Source organism: Drosophila miranda (assembly GCF_003369915.1).
Source record: "Drosophila miranda strain MSH22 chromosome Y unlocalized genomic scaffold, D.miranda_PacBio2.1 Contig_Y6_pilon, whole genome shotgun sequence".
NCBI classification, from domain to species: domain Eukaryota; kingdom Metazoa; phylum Arthropoda; class Insecta; order Diptera; family Drosophilidae; genus Drosophila; species Drosophila miranda.
The window spans coordinates 1,868-27,475 of NW_022881651.1; the positions used below are offsets into that span (position 1 = coordinate 1,868).

Sequence of the window (25,608 nt, forward strand, 5' to 3'; positions counted from 1 at the left end):
CTGAAGGCGCTATTCGGCGATAACCGGAGTGTTCTCGGTGAAACCAACTGCCCCGTCCCACGCTACGATCGCCCCCGTTCTCGGGACTACGGCCCCGTCCCCATCGTCGGTCCGAAATTCGGAGTCCCGGCAAATTATAAATATTGCTGTAATTTCGACCCTGGAGTAGACTGAGATATGTACCCCAGCCCAGGATCGCTTCCTTACAAAAGTTAAGGTAACACTAGACTTAACATTAACATGTGTTTTCTTTTACAATGGACTGCGTCTTTTCAGTCCGTTCCCGTCCTCGGAGCGGGCTTCATATAAGTGGCGGCGCAAGGCTGATCCTCATATCAGTATCATCAGCGCCGCAACTTTGGCATTTAGCTGGGTGCGGTGGACTAAACCACCGCACTTTACACAGACGAAGCCGCGTTGACAGAAGTTGTTAAACCGCCGCAACTTTGGCATTTAGCTGGGTGCGGTGGACGGTAGTTGTGTGTGGTTTAAGAAATCTTTGTGTTTTATGATTCTCTTTGTGGTTTGTGATTTGAATATATGTTTAGTGGCGCACAGAATTTTAATTTACATTGGCGAGAAAGAGGAAATAAAGCTTGTCGGTAGTGGTTGGGAAGGGGAATGTGAATGTGTGTGGGGCGAGTTGGGAAAATGGCTGCTTGGCTTGGCGTCGGCATTTTAATGTATTCCTTATTGGCGTTAATTCTTAAATTTTTAACAGTTTAGTTGGGCGGCAAACAAGTTAAGGGGCTCGTTAGTCGCCCGACGTGTCACACCGCTTCATCTGCCTCGTCGATCATCTGTAACTGTATCTGTATCTGTACAAAGGAGCCTAGAATTTCTTAGATCTGTGTTCTTCTACCATCCTCTACATGGATTGGTTCCACATTAATCCTAAAGATGCACAAATTTTATAGCTTGAACAAAAAAAAAAAAAAACACATACAATAATCGCATGTCACATATTATGTTTTTTGTGGAGAGGGAAGGGGAGGGGAGGGTTCCAAAGTATTTACACGGTCCAATGTTTGCACGGGTAATATAATGGAGATTCTCTTGGTAAAGATTTTATTCGTAATTTATTCGCCCAACTATCGAGAAAGACTCGCGTGTGCCGTACGATACGATCCATTACGATACGATATCGTCTGTGGGCTATATATGTATGTATATTGATGTGTGCATATGTATGTACAATCCGAAGAGAGGATTACTCTTGTTTTGATCTCTTTCCTAGATGATAATATCGTATCAGTGGTTCTGGAAGGGGGTGCTTAAACCTACGACGAACGCTATAATCCAGTGGATGGGTCGGAATAGGTGTCCTGTTCCTCCGCTCAGACATAGACCTCTCCTGTCTTGGCCTCGGGACTGTGTTTGGCGAGGGTTGAGGTAGCACTCGTGGCCGTTGCCGTTGCCGTGGCGCCGCTCTGGGGCAGGGCGATCGTGCCACCGGATGAAGAGTTGTCCACTGTATCCACTGTGGGGCTCCTGCCGAACGCACCGAGGAGCGCACTGTGGGGTCCTGCAGGTTGAAGCTCAGACTGAAGCTGTTGTTCCGCGAAATGTTGCCGCTGCCGTTCAGGGCTTCACGGACAGGAGGGCCGTGGTGGTGATGCCGCCGCCGCCGCCCGCACCCGGCCCCACGGTCATGCCTTTGCTGGAGCCACTGTTGCTGTAGCCGTCCTGCTCCTGGGCCAGTTCCACGATGGACAGGGACGAGGGGAAGCGCTGAATGGAGAGCGAGACGGGGATCGTGGTGATGACGTCATTGGGCTCGTAGCCACTGGCCGTTGTCGTGATGGTCGGCAGCTGGGCGTTCGCCGCGATGGGAAGGATGCTCAGGGTCCCCGTGGGAATGGTGTACCCGCCGCCGCTGCTGTTGCCCATCATGAAGGGAAACGACAGCGTGGTGATGTTCGTGGCAGCGGAGAGGGCTACGGAATCGAGAATCGAAGGGAGAGAGATTGTGGTTGGAGTATCTGAATCTGCATCTGCGGGAGTATCTGTGCCCGGTACTCACTGCTGTGAACTCGCTGTAAATGATGACCACTGCGGGCAGGGTCAACGCCTTGACGCAGCACATGAGGAACCCAAAGAAGAGCCACGCGATCTCCCCGCAGGTGGAGAAGCGGAAGAGCTGCAGGAAGCCGATCGGCTGTGTGGGCTCCAGTCCTGCGGCCACCGGCGCCTCATCCAGGGACTTGCCATCGGTTGTCGTCGTGCCAGAAGCCTCGTCCATCTATCGGTACGACGAAGGACGGAGGAATAGTGTTACTCGAGCCAAGACCCGCGATTTACTCACAGACACGGACAGAGACAGACGGCACGCAAAGGTTAATTCATTACTGCCACACTCTCAGAGGCATGTATCTGTATCTGTGGCTGTGGCAAGGGTACAGCAGCTACTTTGTATCTTTTGCCATAGTTCTCTCTCATTGACCCGCGGGGTTAACGAGTAATAGAATCTACCGTTTATTATTGGACATTCCAACGCCAATTTGGAGCGATTCGATTCGATTCGATTCCCTTTCAGAGGCCCGTACAGAAATCTGTGTGGCGCCATTCGCCCCCTGCCCCCTCTCCTTGTCGTGGGATGATTTTCAACACTTTGATCCTTCAGATACTGTATCTATGCACTGATTTCTGCAGAAGATCCGTTACTGCTCACTCGGACCGCCCAAGCGCGACTGCTGGAACACCGTCCGCGGAGCCACCCATTTATGTTGATTCCCCGATGTGGATGCTGGACAGAGTACTCGGGCTTGGGCATGAGTACTCGTGAGTGTATCGTATCAATCGCTCGCTTTGGGGTTCACAATTATAATTGATCTCCGCTTTCCGCTCTTGGGGTAGGTTCCGCCGAAAGAGGCGCTTCAATTTACAATGAGAGCAAAAGAGACATTCTGTAGGGGTTTTTCTTTTCTTTGCTTTTCTTTTCTTTATTCTTTTTCTTTCATTTGGAGGGTGGAAGGTGCAACAATCTAAAACGGAGGCAGACTCTTGAGCCTCCTGCTGGTGCGCAGCACGAATGGTGCCGGCTGATTTGTACCGGCATTTCCTCCAGCGGGAACGACTTCGGGAGCAGCTACTGGAGCGACTTCGGGAGCAGCTACGGGAGCGACTCCGACCGACTCGCCTTCATCGTCCGAGCCCCCGAGCATTACGCTGTCCAAAGTAGTGCCGGACGCCCGCAGTGTCATCATGTGCCGGGTGCTGCGTTCGCCCAAGGTGTTGCGCACCTTCAGGCAGCTCTTCTGCGACAGGGTTCTTTTTTTTTCGCCCGTACCCAGGGCGAGGACGCGGCGCTGGCACTCGCCGAATGCCACGGCATGGCTGCTGGTGGGCCCGTCGTCCTCATTGCCGGGCCGTTCAAAAATCGTCTCGAGACCGGTGGGCCTCGACTTTGCGATGGTCTGCGATGGCGCCTGAGAACCGGTGGTCGGCGTCAGGCTGGGCTTCTTGGCCAGGCGGCTGGGACTAAGACTGGGCCTGGCGGCGCTCTGGCTCTTGCTCTTGCAGGCGCGCGGCGGCATTTGGCGCCGAACCATAGTCGCGGTTGCCACAGATCCTGTATCCCCCGGTATACTCCCGGCTGAAATGAGACGAAATGAGAAATGAGTTACTACTGTCCGATGGCCGCAGAACCTTCAAGTTTTTTCTTTGCAGGCATTTCTCGTATCTTTTTCCGGCTTTTCCGTCTCCTGGGTAAACCTTACGACTTCTCAAACGAGCAACGAGCAACGAGCCTCTTTGGGTTGAGGGCTCTCAGTTCTCCACAGGGGAGGGGCTGAGAGGCTGGGGTGTGAGCCGCCAGCAACCAAGCGCGTTGCTTTATTAATATTTGTGGGCAGTATATGTCTTAATTTAATTTATGTACATTTTTGTGTTTGTTTTACAATTCAACTTTAAACGACACTCAAACACACACTAGTACATTTGATGGCACATTAATTTACAAACATATAATCTGCAGCAACGAAACACTTGTAACCTCGACTAGACCCGTAGCCAGCAGGGGGTGGGGGCAAGGGAAAAAGAAAAAGAGAGGGACAAAATATTCGGCACTTTGACGGAGGGACTAAACCTCAGACACGTCTCGACTCCACAACGTTCACGACACGACTTTCCATTTGCAAGTGTGTGTGTGTGTGTGGTGTGAGTCAAGAAAGTGAAGTGGGGCCACGCTCAAAAGTATGCTGTATCTTCTTTGTAATTCTCCCTAACTTAAAATTTGATTTGCAATCCCCTGTGAGTTCGTCAACTTGATGTTTTGTTGGCTGTAATGCGGTATGTGGTCTTCAGTCCCCTCTACTACCCTTGCCGCCTGCTGAGGGCAGACGACTAGGAATGAGCATGTACATGTGTGCGGGCAGTTAATAGGGGGCGTAGTTGTTTTATGCGAAGACTAGCATTTTTGGCTCAATTTAGGCCGTAGTGGTGGTGTGGCGGCAACTGATGCTGATTTGAAAGTCGATTTGAAACCGATAATCAATTGTCAGCACCGTTGCCGCCGAAGATTTATCACAGATTGTAATAATTTTGTAGTGGGGTGTCGGAGAACCGCACTAATTACGAAAATAACAATGGGGGGGGGGGGGGGGGGGGGGGAAGAAGGGGTTAAAGAAATGAGATCGAAAATTCAGAAAGTGCAGTGTTGCAACACGTAGTCAATTGAGGAATAGATAAAGAGAAAAGGTAAACAATGCAGGTGCTTTGCGTGGAATATAAGAGGAAATATACTAAATAAAAAGAGACAAGCACTTGCAGAAATAACAATACAGATAAGTAGTAGACTGGAGTGAAGACGACGGAAAAACAGGTAATAAAAGAGATACTACACTGGAACAAAGACGAGACAAAACAGGTACAATTGATTTACGTTTACAATATTACAATAAACATAACAATTTAAAATAATGTCTATATCTTTTTCAATAATTACAGGGAAGACAAGAAACAGCGGAGCATCGGCCGGCACAGCAAAACACAATGCTTGTAAAGACATTGCGTTGCATACCGGCCGACCCCGTCGTCCCCCCTGGTCGTCGAAATTGGCGTCATCCGAAGTTGTCAGAAGTAGGTGCAATTAGCACCTCGTCGTCGTCGTTGTGGCTGTGGCTGCCCTCTTGGAGAACCAGTGGCACTGGCCCGGCCACCAGCTGGGAGCCAGGAGTAGACGGCACACATATTACTGTGGCGACACGGGTCCGGCCGCCAAAGTGAAATGGATGTGAGTGTGTGTGTGCGTCGGCAATTGTGGCCCTAATGTAGAGCGAGTGGCACTGGTCCGGCCACCAACTAAGGACGATGGCGGACACGACACACATAACTCTAACGGCACAGGTCCGGCCGCCCAAGTGTAATGGATGTTTGTGTGTGTGTGTCTGAATGGCTGGCGGTAAGTATTTTGAGAGCCCTTTTTAATCGTATGTGTGGCTGATGGATTTTTCCTTTTCCAGGACCATAGGGCACTCTGAATGCCATGGCACTGGATCCGGCCACCAACTAAGGACGATGGCGGACACGACACACATAACTCGAACGGCACAGGTCCGGCCGCCCAAGTGTAATGGGTGTTTGTGTGTGTGTGTCTGTTTTTGGCTATTCTAGCAATCACCAACGCACTGCATTCGATTTGAATTTGTCAGGCCGTATGATTTTGCAAGTGTGTTTGGCAGCATTTTTATTCGTTTATGTTTTATTTAATGGCTTTGATGGCGGCAGCGTCCGTTGTTCATTTTTGTTGTGGCATGCGAGTGATATGCATACCTGCCCCGTATGATAAAGATTTTCGCCGTAATGTTTAGCCCGATAGTGTCCCGTGAGTGCTATCCGGCGATTGCCTAAGCGCTCTCGGCGATACGCGTCGGTACCCCCGACCCCCGCAGTAATTCTTAGTTCGACAGCGTCCCGTAAGTGCTATCCGGCGATTGCCTAGGCATTCTCGGCGATACTTGTCGGTATTTCCGCATAGCAAAGTTCCCCTTTCCGCGTCGTAGTAATTCTTAGGCTGACAGGGTCCCGTAAGTACCGTCCGGCGATAGCCTAGGTACTCTCGGCGATACTTGTCGGTATTCCCGCATATCATAGTCCCCCTTTCCGCTTCGTAGTAGCTCTCAGGCCGGCGGGGTCCCGTAAGTACCGTCCGGCGATAGCCTAGGTACTCTCGGCGATACTTGCCGGTATTTCCGCATAGCAAAGTCCCCTTTCCGCGTCGTAGTAATTCTTAGGCCGATAGGGTCCCGTAAGTACCGTCCGGCGATAGCCTAGGTACTCTCGGCGATACTTGTCGGTATTCCCGCATAGCATAGTCCCCCTTTCCGCTTCGTAGTAACTCTCAGGCCGGCGGCGTCCCGTAAGTGCTATCCGGCGATTGCCTAGGCATTCTCGGCGATACTTGTCGGTATTTCCGCATAGCAAAGTTCCCCTTTCCGCGTCGTAGTAGCTCTCAGGCCGGCGGGGTCCCGTAAGTACCGTCCGGCGATTGCCTAGGCATTCTCGGCGATACTTGTCGGTATTTCCGCATAGCAAAGTTCCCCTTTCCGCGTCGTAGTAATTCTTAGGCTGACAGGGTCCCGTAAGTACCGTCCGGCGATAGCCTAGGTACGCTCGGCGACACCTGTCGGTATTTTCGCATAGTAAAGACCTCCGTATTGATTCTGAGTTCGGTGGGGCCCTGAAGGCGCTATTCGGCGATAACCGGAGTGTTCTCGGTGAAACCAACTGCCCCGTCCCACGCTACGATCGCCCCCGTCCGCGGGACTGCGGCCCCGTCCCCCATCGTCGGTCCGAAATACGGAGTCCCGGCAAATTATAAATATTGCTGTAATTTCGACCCTGGAGTAGACTGAGATATGTACCCCAGCCCAGGATCGCTTCCTTACAAAAGTTAAGGTAACACTAGACTTAACATTAACATGTGTTTTCTTTTACAATGGATTGCGTCTTTTCAGTCCGTTCCCGTCCTCGGAGCGGGCTTCATATAAGTGGCGGCGCAAGGCTGATCCTCATATCAGCATCAGCATAGACCCTGTAGTTGGCTGGGTGCGTACCGCCGCAACTTTGGCATTTAGCTGGGTGCGGTGTACGAAACCACCGCACTTTACACAGACGAAGCCGCGTTGACAGAAGTTGTTAAACCGCCGCAACTTTGGCATTTAGCTGGGTGCGGTGGACGAAACCACCGCACTTTACACAGACGAAGCCGCGTTGACAGAAGTTGTTAAACCGCCGCAATTTTCGCATTTAGCTGGGTGCGGTGGACGAAAACACAGGCGAAGCCGCGTTGAAATCTTTGTGTTTTATGATTCTCTTTGTGGTTTGTGATTTGAATATATGTTTAGTGGCGCACAGAATTTTAATTTACATTGGCGATAAAGAGGAAATAAAGCTTGTCGGTAGTGGTTGGGAAGGGGAATGTGAATGTGTGTGGGGCGAGTTGGGAAAATGGCTGCTTGGCTTGGCGTCGGAATTTTAATGTATTCCTTATTGGCGTTAATTAAGAATTTTTAACAGTTTAGTTGGGCGGCAAACAAGTTAAGGGGCTCGTTAGTCGCCAGACGTGTCATACCGCGTACAAAAGTGGCAGTGTGTCCATGGCTGGCCAGCATTTCGGTGATGTATTGAGTCTCAATACCCACGCTACAAGGAGTGGAAACAGCAGCCGAGAGAGAGAGCGATCCCAATACCCACGCTACACGAAGGAGAAGCAGCAGCCAGAACAAGAGCCACGAAGAGGGGAATAGTCGGATCTCTCCCACTCCGACCAGTGACGCCGATGTGATCAAAAACTTTCCCCGGCCAGCCCGAAGCCAACGCCTACAAGGGAGACCGAGAGAGAGGCCGCCGTCGCGAAACTGAGAGAGAGTTTTTTATTTAAAACAATGGGGGGAGCAACACCGGAACCAGATCCCACAGGAACCACGACGAGCATCACTAGCATTAATACCGACGTCACACGAAGGGGAAATCGCAGCCAAGAGAGAGCCAGGGCTGGAGCGATCCCATACCTTTGTCACACGAAGGGGAAATGGTAGCCGAGAGCGATCCCAATACCCACGCTACAAGGAGGGGAAACAGCAGCCGAGGAACTCCAGCGCCACCGCTCCTATACGCCGTCTACTTATTTGTATATGTACTAAATTCAAATAATACATGCCATATTTTACATTTTACATGTAGTTGCAGTGTTTTTGGCTGAACAATGGGAAGGTAACACTAGTTACAGTAGTGGTAGGTATTCGGTATTTTTGTATGCAAGTATTTTGAGTAAAGAAAGTTAAGGTAACACTAGACTTAACATTAACATGTGTTTTCTTTTACAATGGATTGCGTCTTTTCATTCCGTTCCCGTCCTCGGAGCGGGCTTCATATAAGTGGCGGCGCAAGGCTGATCCTCATATCGGCATCAGCATAGGCCCTGTAGTTGGATGGGTGCGTACCGCCGCAACTTTGGCATTTAGCTGGGTGCGGTGGACGAAACCACCGCACTTTGCACAGACGAAGCCGCGTTGACAGAAGTTGTTAAACCGCCGCAATTTTCGCATTTAGCTGGGTGCGGTGGACGAAACCACCGCACTTTACACAGGCGAAGCCGCGTTGACAGTATTTGTGTGTGGTTTAAGAAATCTTTGTGTTTTATGATTCTCTTTGTGGTTTGTGATTTGAATATATGTTTAGTGGCGCACAGAATTTGAATTTACATTGGCGAGAAAGAGGAAATAAAGCTTGTCGGTAGTGGTTGGGAAGGGGAATGTGAATGTGTGTGGGGCGAGTTGTCATTTTAATGTATTCCTTATTGGCGTTAATTCTTAAATTTTTAACAGTTTAGTTGGGCGGCAAACAAGTTAAGGGGCTCGTTAGTCGCCCGACGTGTCACACCGCTTCATCTGCCTCGTCGATCATCTGTAACTGTATCTGTATCTGTACAAAGGAGCCTAGAATTTCTTAGATCTGTGTTCTTCTACCATCCTCTACATGGATTGGTTCCACATTAATCCTAAAAATGCACAAATTTTATAGCTTGAACAAAAAAAAAAAAAACACATACAATAATCGCATATCACATATTATGTTTTTTGTGGAGAGGGGGAGGGTTCCAAAGTATTTACACGGTCCAATGTTTGCACGGGTAATATAATGGAGATTCTCTTGGTAAAGATTTTATTCGTAATTTATTCGCCCAACTATCGAGAAAGACTCGCGTGTGCCGTACGATACGATCCATTACGATACGATATCGTCTGTGGGCTATATATGTATGTATATTGATGTGTGAATATGTATGTACAATCCGAAGAGAGGATTACTCTTGTGTTGTTCTCTTTCCTAGATGATAATATCGTATCAGTGGTTCTGGAAGGGGGTGCTTAAACCTACGACGAAAGCTATAATCCAGTGGATGGGTCGGAATAGGTGTCCTGTTCCTCCGCTCAGACATAGACCTCTCCTGTCTTGGCCTCGGGACTGTGTTTGGCGAGGGTTGAGGTAGCACTCGTGGCCGTTGCCGTTGCCGTGGCGCCGCTCTGGGGCAGGGCGATCGTGCCACCGGATGAAGGGTTGTCCACTGTATCCACTGTGGGGGCTCCTGCCGAACGCACTGTGGGGTCCTGCAGGTTGAAGCTCAGACTGAAGCTGTTGTTCCGCGAAATGTTGCCGTTGCCGCTGCCGTTCAGGGGCTTCACGGACAGGAGGGCCGTGGTGGTGATGCCGCCGCCGCCGCCCGCACCCGGCCCCACGGTCATGCCGTTGCTGGAGCCACTGTTGCTGTAGCCGTCCTGCTCCTGGGCCAGGTCCACGATGGACAGGGACGAGGGGAAGCGCTGAATGGAGAGCGAGACGGGGATCGTGGTGATGACGTCATTGGGCTCGTAGCCACTGGACAGACACGGACAGAGACAGACGGCACCCAAAGGTTAATTCAATTACTGCCACACTCTCAGAGGCATGTATCCGTATCTGTGGCTGTGGCAAGGGTACAGCAGCTACTTTGTATCTTTTGCCATAGTTCTCTCTCATTGACCCGCGGGGTTAACGAGTAATAGAATCTACCGTTTATTATTGGACATTCCAACGCCAATTTGGAGCGATTCGATTCGATTCCCTTTCAGAGGCCCGTACAGAAATCTGTGTGGCGCCATTCGCCCCCTGCCCCCTCTCCTTGTCGTGGGATGGATGATCACCTTTTAATTGATTTTCAACACTTTGATCCTTCAGATACTGTATCTATGCACTGATTTCTGCAGAAGATCCGTTACTGCTCACTCGGACCGCCCAAGCGCGACTGCTGGAACACCCTCCGCGGAGCCACCCATTTATGTTGATTCCCCGATGTGGATGCTGGACAGAGTACTCGGGCTTGGGCATGAGTACTCGTGAGTGTATCGTATCAATCGCTCGCTTTGGGGTTCACAATTCTAATTGATCTCCGCTTTCCGCTCTTGGGGTAGGTTCCGCCGAAAGAGGCGCTTCAATTTACAATGAGAGCAAAAGAGACATTCTGTGGAGAGTTTTTCTTTTCTTTGCTTTTCTTTTCTTTATTCTTTTTCTTTCATTTGGAGGGTGGAAGGTGCAACAATCTAAAACGGAGGCAGACTCTTGAGCCTCCTGCTGGTGCGCAGCACGAATGGTGCCGGCTGATTTGTACCGGCATTTCCTCCAGCGGGAACGACTTCGGGAGCAGCTACGGGAGCGACTCCGACCGACTCGCCTTCATCGTCCGAGCCCCCGAGCATTACGCTGTCCAAAGTAGTGCGGGACGCCCGCAGTGTCATCATGTGCCGGGTGCTGCGTTCGCCCAAGGTGTTGCGCACCTTCAGGCAGCTCTTCTGCGACAGGGTTCTTTTTTTTTCGCCCGTACCCAGGGCGAGGACGCGGCGCTGGCACTCGCCGAATGCCACGGCATGGCTGCTGGTGGGCCCGTCGTCCTCATTGCCGGGCCGTTCAAAAATCGTCTCGAGACCGGTGGGCCTCGACTTTGCGATGGTCTGCGATGGCGCCTGAGAACCGGTGGTCGGCGTCAGGCTGGGCTTCTTGGCCAGGCGGCTGGGACTAAGACTGGGCCTGGCGGCGCTCTGGCTCTTGCTCTTGCAGGCGCGCGGCGGCATTTGGCGCCGAACCATAGTCGCGGTTGCCACAGATCCTGTATCCCCCGGTATACTCCCGGCTGAAATGAGACGAAATGAGAAATGAGTTAAGACTGTCCGATGGCCGCAGAACCGAGTACTTCCTTTACCTTTAGCTTTGCCTTCAAGTTTTTTCTTTGCAGGCATTTCTCGTATCTTTTTCCGTCTCCTGGGTAAACCTTTCGACTTCTCAAACGAGCAACGAGCAACGAGCCTCTTTGGGTTGAGGGCTCTCAGTGCTCCACGGGGGAGGGGCTGAGAGGCTGGGGTGTGAGCCGCCAGCAACCAAGCGCGTTGCTTTATTAATATTTGTGGGCAGTATATGTCTTAATTTAATTTATGTACATTTTTGTGTTTGTTTTACAATTCAACTATTGAGTCTCAATACCCACGCTACAAGGAGTGGAAACAGCAGCCGAGAGAGAGAGCGATCCCAATACCCACGCTACACGAAGGAGAAGCAGCAGCCAGAACAAGAGCCACGAAGAGGGGAATAGTCGGATCTCTCCCACTCCGACCAGTGACGCCGATGTGATCAACAACTCTCCCCGGCCAGCCCGAAGCCAACGCCTACAAGGGAGACCGAGAGAGAGGCCGCCGTCGCGAAACTGAGAGAGAGTTTTTCATTTAAAACAATGGGGGGAGCAACACCGGAACCAGATCCCACAGGAACCACGACGAGCATCACTAGCATTAATACCGACGTCACACGAAGGGGAAATCGCAGCCAAGAGAGAGCCAGGGCTGGAGCGATCCCATACCTTTGTCACACGAAGGGGAAATGGTAGCCGAGAGCGATCCCAATACCCACGCTACAAGGAGGGGAAACAGCAGCCGAGGAACTCCAGCGCCACCGCTCCTATACGCCATCTACTTATTTGTATATGTACTAAATTCAAATAATACATGCCATATTTTACATGTAGTTGCAGTGTTTTTGGCTGTTTTGTAACACTAGTTACAGTAGTGGTAGGTATTCGGTATTTTTTTATGCAAGTATTTTGAGTAAAGAAAGTTAAGGTAACACTAGACTTAACATTAACATGTGTTTTCTTTTACAATGGATTGCGTCTTTTCAGTCCGTTCCCGTCCTCGGAGCGGGCTTCATATAAGTGGCGGCGCAAGGCTGATCCTCATATCAGCATAAGCAAAGGCCCTGTAGTTGGATCGGTGGACGAAACCACCGCACTTTTCACAGACGAAGCCGCGTTGACAGTAGTTGTGTGTGGTTTAAGAAATCTTTGTGTTTTATGATTTTCTTTGTGGTTTGTGATTTGAATTCCTTATTGGCGTTAATTAAGAATTTTTAACAGTTTAGTTGGGCGGCAAACTAGTTAAGGGGCTCGTTAGTCGCCCGACGTGTCACACCGCTTCATCTGCCTCGTCGATCATCTGTAACTGTATCTGTATCTGTACAAAGGAGCCTAGAATTTCTTAGATCTGTGTTCTTCTACCATCCTCTACATGGATTGGTTCCACATTAATCCTAAAGATGCACAAATTTTATAGCTTGAACAAAAAAAAAAAAACACATACAATAATCGCATATCACATATTATGTTTTTTGTGGAGAGGGGGAGGGTTCCAAAGTATTTACACGGTCCAATGTTTGCACGGGTAATATAATGGAGATTCTCTTGGTAAAGATTTAATTCGTAATTTATTCGCCCAACTATCGAGAAAGACTCGCGTGTGCCGTACGATACGATCCATTACGATACGATATCGTCTGTGGGCTATATATGTATGTATATTGATGTGTGCATATGTATGTACAATCCGAAGAGAGGATTACTCTTTTTTTGTTCTCTTTCCTAGATGATAATATCGTATCAGTGGTTCTGGAAGGGGGTGCTTAAACCTACGACGAAAGCTATAATCCAGTGGATGGGTCGGAATAGACATAGACCTCTCCTGTCTTGGCCTCGGGACTGTGTTTGGCGAGGGTTGAGGTAGCACTCGTGGCCGTTGCCGTTGCCGTGGCGCCGCTCTGGGGCAGGGCGATCGTGCCACCGGATGAAGAGTTGTCCACTGTATCCACTGTGGGGGCTCCTGCCGAACGCACCGAGGAGCGCACTATGGTTGAAGCTCAGACTGAAGCTGTTGTTCCGCGAAATGTTGCCGTTGCCGCTGCCGTTCAGGGGCTTCACGGACAGGAGGGCCGTGGTGGTGATGCCGCCGCCGCCGCCCGCACCCGGCCCCACGGTCATGCCGTTGCTGGAGCCACTGTTGCTGTAGCCGTCCTGCTCCTGGGCCAGGTCCACGATGGACAGGGACGAGGGGAAGCGCTGAATGGAGAGCGAGACGGGGATCGTGGTGATGACGTCATTGGGCTCGTAGCCACTGGCCGTTGTCGTGATGGTCGGCAGCTGGGCGTCAACGCCTTGACGCAGCACATGAGGAACCCAAAGAAGAGCCACGCGATCTCCCCGCAGGTGGAGAAGCGGAAGAGCTGCAGGAAGCCGATCGGCTGTGTGGGCTCCAGTCCTGCGGCCACCGGCGCCTCATCCAGGGACTTGCCATCGGTTGTCGTCGTGCCAGAAGCCTCGTCCATCTATCGGTACAACGAAGGACGGAGGAATAGTGTTACTCGAGCCAAGACCCGCGATTTATTCACAGACACGGACAGAGACAGACGGCACCCAAAGGTTAATTCAATTACTGCCACACTCTCAGAGGCATGTATCTGTATCTGTGGCTGTGGCAAGGGTACAGCAGCTACTTTGTATCTTTTGCCATAGTTCTCTCTCATTGACCCGCGGGGTTAGCGAGTAATAGAATCTACCGTTTATTATTGGACATTCCAACGCCAATTTGGAGCGATTCGATTCGATGCCCTTTCAGAGGCCCGTACAGAAATCTGTGTGGCGCCATTCGCCCCCTGCCCCCTCTCCTTGTCGTGGGATGGATGATCACCTTTTAATTGATTTTCAACACTTTGATCCTTCAGATACTGTATCTATGCACTGATTTCTGCAGAAGATCCGTTACTGCTCACTCGGACCGCCCAAGCGCGACTGCTGGAACACCGTCCGCGGAGCCACCCATTTATGTTGATTCCCCGATGTGGATGCTGGACAGAGTACTCGGGCTTGGGCATGAGTACTCGTGAGTGTATCGTATCAATCGCTCGCTTTGGGGTTCACAATTCTAATTGATCTCCGCTTTCCGCTCTTGGGGTAGGTTCCGCCGAAAGAGGCGCTTCAATTTACAATGAGAGCAAAAGAGACATTCTGTAGAGGGTTTTTCTTTTCTTTGCTTTTCTTTTCTTTATTCTTTTTCTTTCATTTGGAGGGTGGAAGGTGCAACAATCTAAAACGGAGGCAGACTCTTGAGCCTCCTGCTGGTGCGCAGCACGAATGGTGCCGGCTGATTTGTACCGGCATTTCCTCCAGCGGGAACGACTTCGGGAGCAGCTACGGGAGCGACTCCGACCGACTCGCCTTTATCGTCCGAGCCCCCGAGCATTACGCTGTCCAAAGTAGTGCGGGACGCCCGCAGTGTCATCATGTGCCGGGTGCTGCGTTCGCCCAAGGTGTTGCGCACCTTCAGGCAGCTCTTCTGCGACAGGGTTCTTTTTTTTTCGCCCGTACCCAGGGCGAGGACGCGGCGCTGGCACTCGCCGAATGCCACGGCATGGCTGCTGGTGGGCCCGTCGTCCTCATTGCCGGACCGTTCAAAAATCGTCTCGAGACCGGTGGGCCTCGACTTTGCGATGGTCTGCGATGGCGCCTGAGAACCGGTGGTCGGCGTCAGGCTGGGCTTCTTGGCCAGGCGGCTGGGACTAAGACTGTGCCTGGCGGCGCTCTGGCTCTTGCTCTTGCAGGCGCGCGGCGGCATTTGGCGCCGAACCATAGTCGCGGTTGCCACAGATCCTGTATCCCCCGGTATACTCCCGGCTGAAATGAGACGAAATGAGAAATGAGTTACGACTTTTATTTGAGTCCGATGGCCGCAGAACCGAGTACTTCCTTTACCTTTAGCTTTGCCTTCAAGTTTTTTCTTTGCAGGCATTTCTCGTATCTTTTTCCGGCTTTTCCGTCTCCTGGGTAAACCTTTCGACTTCTCAAACGAGCAACGAGCAACGAGCCTCTTTGGGTTGAGGGCTCTCAGTGCTCCACAGGGGAGGGGCTGAGAGGCTGGGGTGTGAGCCGCCAGCAACCAAGCACGTTGCTTTATTAATATTTGTGGGCAGTATATGTCTTAATTTAATTTATGTACATTTTTGTGTTTGTTTTACAATTCAACTTTAAACGACACTCAAACACACACTAGTACATTTGATGGCACATTAATTTACAAACATATAATCTGCAGCAACGAAACACTTGTAACCTCGACTAGGCCCGCAGCCAGCAGGGGGGGGGGGGGGGGGGGGAAAGGGAAAAAGAAAAAGAGATGGACAAAATATTCGGCACTTTGACGGAGGGACTAAACCTCAGACACGTCTCGACTCCACAACGTTCACGACACGACTTTCCATTTGCAAGTGTGTGTGTGTGTGTGTGGTGTGAGTCAAGAAAGTGAAGTGGGGCCACGCTCAAAAGTATGCTGTCTCTTCTTTGTAATTCTCCCTAACTTAAAATTTGATTTGCAATCCCCTGTGAGTTCGTCAACTTGATGTTTTGTTGGCTGTAATGCGGTATGTGGTCTTCAGTCCATGTACATGTACATGTGGGCGGGCAGTTTATAGGGGGCGTAGTTGTTTTATGGGAAGACTAGCATTTTTGGCTCAATTTAGGCCGTAGTGGTGGTGTGGCGGCAACTGATGCTGATTTGAAAGTCGATTTGAAACCGATAATCAATTGTCAGCACCGTTGCCGCCGAAGATTTATCACAGATTGTAATAATTTTGTAGTGGGGTGTCGGAGAACCGCACTAATTACGAAAATAACCATGGGGGGGGGGGGGGTGAAGAAGGGGTTAAAGAAATGAGATCGAAAATTCAGAAAGTGCAGTGTTGCAACACGTAGTCAATTGAGGAATAGATAAAGAGAAAAGGTAAACAATGCAGGTGCTTTGCGTGGAAAATAAGAGGAAATATACTAAATAAAAAGAGACAAGCACTTGCAGAAATAACAATACAGCTAAGTAGTAGACTGGAGTGAAGACGACGGAAAAACAGGTAATAAAAGAGATACTACACTGGAACAAAGACGAGACAAAACAGGTACAATTGATTTACGTTTACAATATTACAATAAACATAACAATTTAAAATAATGTCTATATCTTTTTCTATAATTACAGGGAAGACAAGAAACAGCGGAGCATCGGCCGGCATAGCAAAACACAATGCTTGTAAAGACATTGCGTTGCATACCGGCCGACCCTGTCGTCCCCCCTGGTCGTCGAAATTGGCGTCGTCCGAAGTCGTCAGAAGTAGGTGCAATTAGCACCTCGTCGTTGTTGTGGCTGTGGCTGCCCTCTTGGACAACCAGTGGCACTGGTCCGGCCACCAGCTGGGAGCCAGGAGTAGACGGCACACATATTACTGTGGCGACACGGGTCCGGCCGCCAAAGTGAAATGGATGTGAGTGTGTGTGTGCGTCGGCAATTGTGGCCCTAATGTAGAGCGAGTGGCACTGGTCCGGCCACCAACTAAGGACGATGGCGGACACGACACACATAACTCGAACGGCACAGGTCCGGCCGCCCAAGTGTAATGGATGTTTGTGTGTGTGTGTCTGAATGGCTGGCGGTAAGTATTTTGAGAGCCCTTTTTAATCGTATGTGTGGCTGATGGATTTTTCCTTTTCCAGGACCATAGGGCACTCTGAATGCCATGGCACATGATCCGGCCACCAACTAAGGACGATGGCGGACACGACACACATAACTCGAACGGCACAGGTCCGGCCGCCCAAGTGTAATGGGTGTTTGTGTGTGTGTGTAACGTGCAACGAGTCCTGTTCGAAAACGGGCGTTACGATTTGAGAGAGCTGGGCACGCTAATAATCATCCGGCTCTAGCTCGTCGGCTTTGGGGGTGGAGTTGTTGCTCCCTCAGATCAACCCAGACTCGAGGCTTCAATTACCAATAATATTGCCAGAATTTAGCGTGCTGCGACTTGTGCTAGAACGGTAGATTTGACGAGAAGAAGATACGAAGCTAAAGAGGATAGAGAACAGGAAGAGAGAGGGAAGCGAAAGGAAAGAAGGATAAAGAGGAAAGGGAAGTGAGAACCAAGGAAAACGGAGAGACATCGGTGTATATGTCCGCAGATGTTATGCGGAGTCTGAACCCACCCTGCCTTTGGTCATCCTCACGGAATAGCCGTTCTTCGATGACCCCTTTTGACCTTTTACGAAAACGCGCGAGCTAGCATTGAGTCCATTTTGTTCTTTTATCTAAACTTCAACATTATTTCCTCAACACAAAAATTAAATCCGATATGGCAACATAGTAAATGATCTTAATAAATACTACAAATAGGTGATTCGTAATGGTTGGGTATATAAAGATATTTGATAATGTATTGAGTACATATATAATAAGACTGTAATTCGAGTTAAATTCTAATTATATTCATAAATTTCGCTTTTCGCATAACATGGGAAAATCATTAAATACTTTAAGTTCGTTACTTTCGCTTTTCGCACAAATGTGGAAAAATCATTAAATCTTTTAACTTCGGAATGAGTCGAAAATCAAAGAGGCGGTCTGGCTGACAAAACGTGATCTCCTATGCGGAGTTCAGTCGATGACTGGATGCAGATGGCATCTCTAATTAGCCAACGATCAGATCGCTCAAGGCAAAGCCTCAATAGGCAGGGGCCAGAGGTTTCAAATTCGCGAGGTTGGGCAAGGATCAGTTGGTTTTCAAAACTACGTACATTTCAACTTTTGGAAGGTATGCTTACTCACTCACTGTTCAATTTCCAACGACGAAAGATTGATCTTCCGGCGTAGGCTGAAAACAAGCGTTAATTCGGAAAGGTGGCTTACAGTACGAAGACTCTATCTCTTGCTACAACTCAGAATTCCCAACTTCGACCTACTCCTTGTATGTGGAGCCACAGAACTTTTGGGGGAATTTTCTCCCTGACAATTCAATCCGAACTTAACTGACAACAATAGCTTGTGAATATTTGTAAAGATTGCTTAAGCATGATATGTGTTCGGAGCAGAACCCAGCCGATTAGCTGCTTGCCAAATAGCACCTAATTCTTGGCCCTCAGCCGCTTATTTTGTTTGTTACTTATGTCTATGTCACTCATTTGTTTGTTAAACCTCTGCGCTTGCTTGCCCTGCTAAACGCTCTCTGCCAGCTCGCTCTTCGCTATCTCCGCTTTGCGTCTGCCTACCGACGTCGGCCGAGCGAAGCTGCGCTTAGCGATCGGAGCGGCAATGTAAAGGGCAGGCAAGCCACACTTGCAATTTGGATGTCACGCATTAAAGAACATATCGTAATTTTATTTCTGCGCCGAGTTTTATTTAATTCGAAATAATTAGTCGGCCGATTGGGGATAAAAAACATTATCTCCACATAAAATTTGGTGACCCCGACGTGATCTCTGAGTTGCAGTGTCAATTAATAATCATTCGCGATCGACATTCGTTAGCCCTAGCAAATTTTCGGCGGTTAAGCACAATTCGGTGCTAAAACACACTTACATACAACTACATACACGCATTGCTGGCTATTAATTTCTCTGTCGCGACAATTCGGTCAGTGCAGTGCGGTAGGCAGTGCAGCGAACTCACTAATACACACAAGCGGAGTACAAAGCGGAATCGGACAGCTCGCACAGCCGCACAGCTAAAGGCATAAGCTGTAATCCCTTTGCTTTCGGTTCCCACGTTTATACGTATACAGGGTGTCTTTTTCGGTCGTGCTGAGTGACTCTTTTAAAACCTCAACATGGCAGCACCTGAGCCTACCAATGTCGCGAACGCAGCAATGCCGAGTGATGTAGATTTCTACAAGCACAAGGCCGAGTCCATCGCGCGCCAACTAAAGGCCATGGATCGCTTTCTCACCAAGGAAGAGCTTGCCGAGTTAGATGAGGCAGAACTTCAAGCTCGCTTAGAGCAGATCGAGCGAATGAATGCGGATTTCGATGCCGCTCAAACGAGCCTTGAAAGGCTGGATTTCCTGCAGTTAGCCCATGATGCCCGGCTGGACTTTTCGAATGTTTATGTCAAGGTTAGGTCCAGGCTGTCGCGGGAGTTGATGGCTGCTCGCACGGTAAATGTTGCCAATTCAACGGCTCGGCATACTCTCGAGGGGAATTCGTCGTTGTTCGCCTATAATAGTATAGGCCGTTCTCGAATGCCCGAGTTGCAGCTTCCGCGATTCAGTGGGAGCTACATGGATTGGCCAGAATTCCACGCGATGTTTTCGACAATGGTGCACTAAGACCATCGTATACCAATCATCGAAAAATTCCAATATCTTCGTGGATGTCTAGATGGTGCTGCGCTGGATACGATTCGTTCCTTGGAACTTTCTGAGGAGAATTACGACAAGGCGTTGAATTTACTAATGTTGCGATTCGATAATAAACTGTTACATTTTCAGGCACACGTCAAGGCTATTTTCGGGCTGCAAGGGGTGGAGAAGGGCTCGGCTATCGGCTTGCGCGCGCTCAGCGATAAAATCAATTCGCACTTGCGGTGCACTTCAGACCTTGGCGACCCCGCAGGAGATTTCCGAGGGGTTGCTGATCTTCATCATAGGCACGAAATTGGACCACAAGACCAAGGAGAAATGGGAAGAGAACTTGCCGACGTCAGGATTGCCTCGGTGGTCAAGCATGGCCTCATTCTTGGAAGCAAGATGTCGGATGCTGGAAAATTTGGGATCGGCTATGGTAACAATTCCTAGCCAGCAGGTGGGAGAAAGTAAACCTAGCACCCTAATCACCTCCATTAACGATCATAATAGCTCAACATGCAAGTATTGCAAATCCTCCGATCACTACATATCCCGATGCCAGGCATTTATAGATCTCCCTGTTTTTTCTCGATACAAGGAGGTGAAGAAGCGCCATTTATGTCTAAACTGCCTCAACAAAGGCCATTCATTGCAACGCTGCAAGTCAGGGGCATGTAGAAATTGCCAAGCCAAGCATCACACACTGCTCCACATGCAGTCGGGCGCTGACGCTGAGTTGCCGTCGCCGAGCACGGAATCGACCCAGCATGATCCTGCAAGTGCCCTAGTAGCAAACAAATATATTAGCCCTCTATATTAGCCCTCAAAAATCTCTGCCTAGCCAAAACGTGCTGCTAGCTACTGCAATCGTATATGTCAGGGGCCGTTTTGGATCGCTTATTCCATGTCGTGCCATTTTAGATTCCGCTTCTCAGGTTAACTTTATAACATCGAGACTCGCCAATCAGCTGCAGTTAGATCCTCACCTCGTCTCACGTTAAAATCGCCGGTATTGGAGAGTCAATTCTACCATCCAGCAAGGCTGTGGACATCGTCCTGCAATCTCAAGACGAAAGCTATCGCGGCTTCCTCTCTGCAATTATCACTGCCTCAATCACAGGAATGCAGCCTAACTTCGGCCTAGACGCAAAGGATTGGCCAATGCCAAATAATCAAAAACTGGCTGATCCTAATTTCGCCAAGCCCCAGCGTGTCGATCTGTTGATAGGTGCTGGTTTGTTTTTCGAATTAATGTGCGTTGGACAGATTCGACTGTCAGACCAATTGCCAACATTGCAGAAGACGAAACTTGGCTGGATAGTGTCAGGAAGTATTAAAAACTCTGAGAAAGCCCGTGCGGCGCTAGCAGCCGTTGAAGATCCCCCTGTCATCTCCGCTTGCGAGACTAATTTGTGCGATATTGTAAGGCGGTTTTGGGAAGTCGATGGAGATTATTCGCCCTCATCAATTTCGGAGGAAGATGTTCATTGCGAACAGCATTTCGTCACAAACTGCATTCGCCTAGAGTCCGGAGCTTACTCCGTGCGTTTGCCAACCAAATTCAGTCTAGAGGAATTAGGAGAATCGTATCAGCAGGCGCTACGTAGATTTCTCAATTTGGAGAGGAAGCTAGCAAATAATGCACAGCTTAAGGCAAAATATATGGAGTTTCTCCAGGAGTATCGTGATTTAGGACACATGTCGCCAGCTTCGCGGCAGTCAGACCTCCCGCAGTACTTCTTGCCTCACCATTGCCTCCACAAGCAGGATAGTACAACCACCAAATTACGCGTAGTGTTCGATGGATCTGCCAAAACAGCGTCTGGAGTATCACTGAATGATGCGCTTATGGCTGGACCCACCATCCAACCTAAAATTCTGATAACTCTGCTTCGTTTCCGCTTTTTTAAAGTCGCCTTGTGTGGCGATATCTGCAAAATGTACCGCTGTGTACGCGTTTCCCATCCCGATACGCACGTGCAGTGCTTCCTATGGCGCAATGACCCGAAGGAGGAGATTCAGGTGTTCAAGTTGGAGACTGTTACTTACGGAACCAAACCTGCCGCTTTCTTAGCAATTCGTGCTATGCATCAATTGGCAAATGATGAAGAGTTGCGTTTTCCGCTTGGCGCTGATGTTGTTCGAAGAGATTTCTATGTCGATGATCTCATATCTGGAGGGGACAGCATTGATTCTGTCATCAAAATTCGTCAGCAGGTAAAGGAGCTACTTTCGAAAGGATGTTTTCCCATACGTAAATGGTGTTCCAATGAACCCGCTGCTTTGGAAGGCGTATCGGAGGCGGATCGCGAAAAGTTCCTTACCTTTCATGATGGGACTGAAGTAACCAAGGCGCTTGGTCTAGTTTGGGATCCCACCACGGACAATCTTCTGTTTAGCTTCGCTCACGTCGGAACCGCTGCAGGCCCAATATCGAAGCGTTCGGTCCTGTCTACACTAGCTAGGTTCTACGATCCTCTAGGGCTCATCTCTCCCATCATCACAAAAGCTAAAATATTTATGCAGTCGCTATGGAACGAAAGCCTAAAATTGAATTGGGACGAAAGCCTGCCCCAGGATCTACATACGACTTGGATTGAGCTGACTTCGCAGTTGTCGATGGTTAAAAACTTTAAGTTTCCACGTTACGTGCTTCGGCAGCAAGCCAGATTAGAAATGCACGCGTTTTGTGATGCGAGCCAAGCAGCATATGGCGCCTGTGTATACATGCGTTCGGAAGCTCTTGACATTGTGCAAAGTCATCTCTTATGCTCTAAATCCAGAGTCGCGCCCTTGAAAAGTATGACTATCCCCAAGCTTGAGCTGGGGGATAATCCCTACAAGGGATTATCAGCTCCATGCCAAACACATTGCTGGTCGGATTCGTCCATAGCCCTTGCCTGGATTCGAGAATCACCATTGAATTTTAATATATTTGTTTCTAATCGAGTTCAGCGGATTCAGGAGCTCACCGCTGGAATGACTTGGCATCACGTGCCCACAAAGTTGAATCCTGCCGACATCATATCACGTGGAGCCACGCCCGCTGAACTAATGGATAGCAGCCTTTGGATCTCTGGACCACCATTCTTGCGTCTTGAGAGCTCAGAGTGGCCTGCAGGCTTGCAATTGCCGACCGATGTACCAGAACGTCGTCATGCAGCATTGGTTGTTTCAAACGAAAGGGATGTATCGTACGATTGCAAATTTCAAAACTCATTCGGATCCATGCAGCGCGTCTTTGCTTACATATATCGATTCTACATTCTCAAGGACAAAGGCATAGCGCGGTCGAAGGGTCAACTTACCGTAATCGACATCAAAAATGGTACGCATTTGCTCATAAGGGCAATACAGCAGCAACAATTTTCGGAAGAGATAAGGGCCCTCGCCAGCAAACAGGCCCTACCGCCAAAAAGCACGATGGCCTCACTGAATCCATTTCTGGATAGCTTTGGATTGCTGCGGGTTGGAGGCCGCCTCCAAAATGCCGAATTGGACTACGACGCGAAGCACCCGATCCTGCTTCCTAAGGGACATCCTGTCACTGTCTCTATTATTATCTTCTTTCACGAAAGGTTTCTCCACGCAGGAGCTCAAGGATAGCTCGGACTGCTTCGGCAAAAATTCTGGCCTATTGGTGGACGCAAATATGTTGCGGGAATCATTCGCAAATGTGTTAGATGCTTTCGTTTGAAGCCAGTGCTGAGGGAACATATCATGGGAAACTTGCCTGCGGATCGCGTAAGGACTAATCCAGCATTCCACACAACGGGCGTTGATTTTTGCGGACCCTTTTATCACAAGTCGGAAGTCAGAAGCAGGCCTCCTATCAAATGTTACATCGCTGTCTTCGTATGCTTTAGCACCAAAGCAACTCATTTGGAAGTCGTTCGGGATCTATCTACAGAATCCTTTCTGGCAGCATTAAGGCGTTTTATAAGTCTACGTCCCAAACCTCGAATCATCTGGTCAGACAACGCTACAAATTTTGTAGGAGCAAAAAATGAGCTTTTGGAGCTTCGGCAAATGTTCCTCAGCGATCCGCATACGTCGGCTGTGTCACATCTCTGCGTTTCTAGTGGAATCGACTGGAAATTCATCCCCCCTCGCTCACCTCATTTTGGGGGTTTGTGGGAGGCGGCTGTTAAAGCAGCTAAATATCATTTTCATCGCATCGTCGGGACCTACATTTTTACTCTTGATGAAATTCAGACCTTGGCTTGTGAAATCTCTGCTTTGTTAAATTCCCGTCCGCTTTATGCACTTACAGAAAGTCCCGATGATCTAGATGTGCTCACGCCAAACCACTTTCTCAATGGAGCCCCGAAAGCTGCATTCGACGAGCCAGATGTGGCGCATCTCCGGGTCAACCTACTTAGTCGATGGCAGCGGCTGTGTCAAATGAAGCAGGCGTTTTGGAGAAAATGGAGCACGGCGTATCTTTCGATTCTTCAGGAGCGGAGCAAGTGGCGGTCATCGTCTCCAAACATCAAGCTAGGAGCGCTCGTCATGATCAAGGAGGAAACTCTGCCACCATTAAGGTGGCCGCTTGGCCGCATTGAGAGCGTCATCCCAGGAAAAGATGGAACCATCAGAGTAGCCGTCATCCGCACTCAAAAAGGCCTTTTCAAGAGGGCCGTTGGAAAAATAGCGGTTCTGCCCCTTCAGGATGGATCTGTTGAAAACCTTTGCCTTCCAACGGGGGGTGAATGTTCGGAGCAGAACCCAGCCGATTAGCTGCTTGCCAAATAGCACCTAATTCTTGGCCCTCAGCCGCTTATTTTGTTTGTTACTTATGTCTATGTCACTCATTTGTTTGTTAAAGCTCTGCGCTTGCTTGCCCTGCTAAACGCTCTCTGCCAGCTCGCTCTTCGCTATCTCCGCTTTGCGTCTGCCTACCGACGTCGGCCGAGCGAAGCTGCGCTTAGCGATCGGAGCGGCAATGTAAAGGGCAGGCAAGCCACACTTGCAATTTGGATGTCACGCATTAAAGAACATATCGTAATTTTATTTCTGCGCCGAGTTTTATTTAATTCGAAATAATTAGTCAGCCGATTGAGGATAAAAAACATTATCTCCACAATATGAGTTTAACGAATGTGTAACGAAAATGAATTAAACTAGCGATTTCTTAACAATACTTATAACTGCAAATTCTGAACACATTTCCCGAACTCCCAGGGGGAACTTGAACGTTAATGAGGTTGGCTGATAATTATTCTTCATGAATATACAAATTTTGTGAGATTTTTATACCTTAAACATTAGGATGGTAATAGACGAGGCTAGCCCCCGCTGAACCCTATGATTTGGTGAACTGTGCTCCCTGAAGCTGCTGGAAGAGGAATCCTGGACAGAGTCGGGGCGAAGAGGACAGCCGAAGGCGCAGAATTCTGCCTCTGTTTGGCCGACGATTGGGCAACCAGGAAGACGATGGCCGCAGTTGGCTTCATCACTGCAGCATGGTCTGCGCTCGGGCAACCAAGAAAACGAAGGCCGCAGGTGGCTTTAGCATTGCAGCATCCTTGATTTGCTCCTGCTTCTTCTTCACGCGCCTTGGCGCGCGCTGCTGTTTAACTCTGTCTAGGGTGCTCCTCGCAGGCGAAGGGTCCCAAGCGGGAAGGCGTTTGCTTATTCCAGCCCCCGGCTGACTGCGCTCTGCGGCTTACTTAGCCGGCGACTGGACGATGGGGTGCGTTTAAATAGCGTGGGTCGCTGCCCCACGCAATAAGCGAAAGACCGTGGCGTCTTTCCTCCTTCACTCCACTTGTACGAGCAAGGGAATCAGCGGTTGCGTGAGCTGCAGAAAATCAGATGAAAACCTGTTCTGTGGATTTTTCCAATCGCACTCACCCAAAATATCGCGATCAACCGAAAGGTATGTCTTTTCCGTACCGTGTCGAGTTGTTTCACAATGGAATTTTCCTATGATGGCACTTCTTACAAAAGATTCGTTTGCGCGCACACCCGTTCTCGACGAGATCTTTAACCGGAAAAGGAATTTGACATGGCCTGTCAGATGTCCAAAGCATCTCTGCGCGTTAACAGGTCAAAGTAACCCTGCGCCTGTTAACAGGTCAAAGTAACCCTGTGCCTGTC

The 25,608-nt window shown here is 49.5% G+C and overlaps 4 protein-coding genes across 5 annotated transcripts; all 4 read right to left on the reverse strand.

The window, feature by feature from the left end:
- Window positions 1-999: 999 nt before the first annotated feature.
- On the reverse strand, window positions 1,000-9,950 carry LOC117195121. The gene is made up of 3 exons (XM_033399774.1): window positions 9,931-9,950; window positions 9,612-9,879; window positions 1,000-1,525 (listed from the first exon to the last, which is right to left on the reverse strand). The coding sequence occupies exons 1-3, from the start codon at window positions 9,948-9,950 to the stop codon at window positions 1,211-1,213; spliced, it is 603 nt and encodes a 200-aa protein (XP_033255665.1). The 3' UTR covers window positions 1,000-1,210.
- LOC117195119 (multidrug resistance protein homolog 65-like) lies at window positions 1,700-10,271 on the reverse strand. The gene is made up of 3 exons (XM_033399772.1): window positions 10,185-10,271; window positions 2,024-2,242; window positions 1,700-1,937 (listed from the first exon to the last, which is right to left on the reverse strand). Exons 2-3 carry the CDS (start codon window positions 2,240-2,242, stop codon window positions 1,890-1,892), a joined length of 267 nt encoding a protein of 88 aa, XP_033255663.1. The 5' UTR covers window positions 10,185-10,271; the 3' UTR covers window positions 1,700-1,889.
- Window positions 10,272-10,516: 245 nt separating this feature from the next.
- Window positions 10,517-11,270, reverse strand: LOC117195116 (protein tantalus-like). The gene is made up of 2 exons (XM_033399769.1): window positions 11,237-11,270; window positions 10,517-11,167 (listed from the first exon to the last, which is right to left on the reverse strand). Exon 2 carries the CDS (start codon window positions 11,121-11,123, stop codon window positions 10,581-10,583), a length of 543 nt encoding a protein of 180 aa, XP_033255660.1. The 5' UTR covers window positions 11,124-11,167; window positions 11,237-11,270; the 3' UTR covers window positions 10,517-10,580.
- A 2,240-nt stretch (window positions 11,271-13,510) lies between these two features.
- Window positions 13,511-15,196, reverse strand: LOC117195114. Of its 2 annotated transcripts, XM_033399767.1 has the most exons (3): window positions 15,104-15,170; window positions 14,043-15,025; window positions 13,511-13,680 (listed from the first exon to the last, which is right to left on the reverse strand). In XM_033399767.1, exons 1-2 carry the CDS (start codon window positions 15,138-15,140, stop codon window positions 14,439-14,441), a joined length of 624 nt encoding a protein of 207 aa, XP_033255658.1. In that variant the 5' UTR covers window positions 15,141-15,170; the 3' UTR covers window positions 13,511-13,680; window positions 14,043-14,438. The 2 variants fall into 2 exon arrangements, with proteins under 2 accessions (XP_033255658.1, XP_033255657.1); XM_033399766.1 differs by having other exon boundaries at window positions 14,043-15,196.
- Between the last annotated feature and the right edge of the window lie 10,412 nt (window positions 15,197-25,608).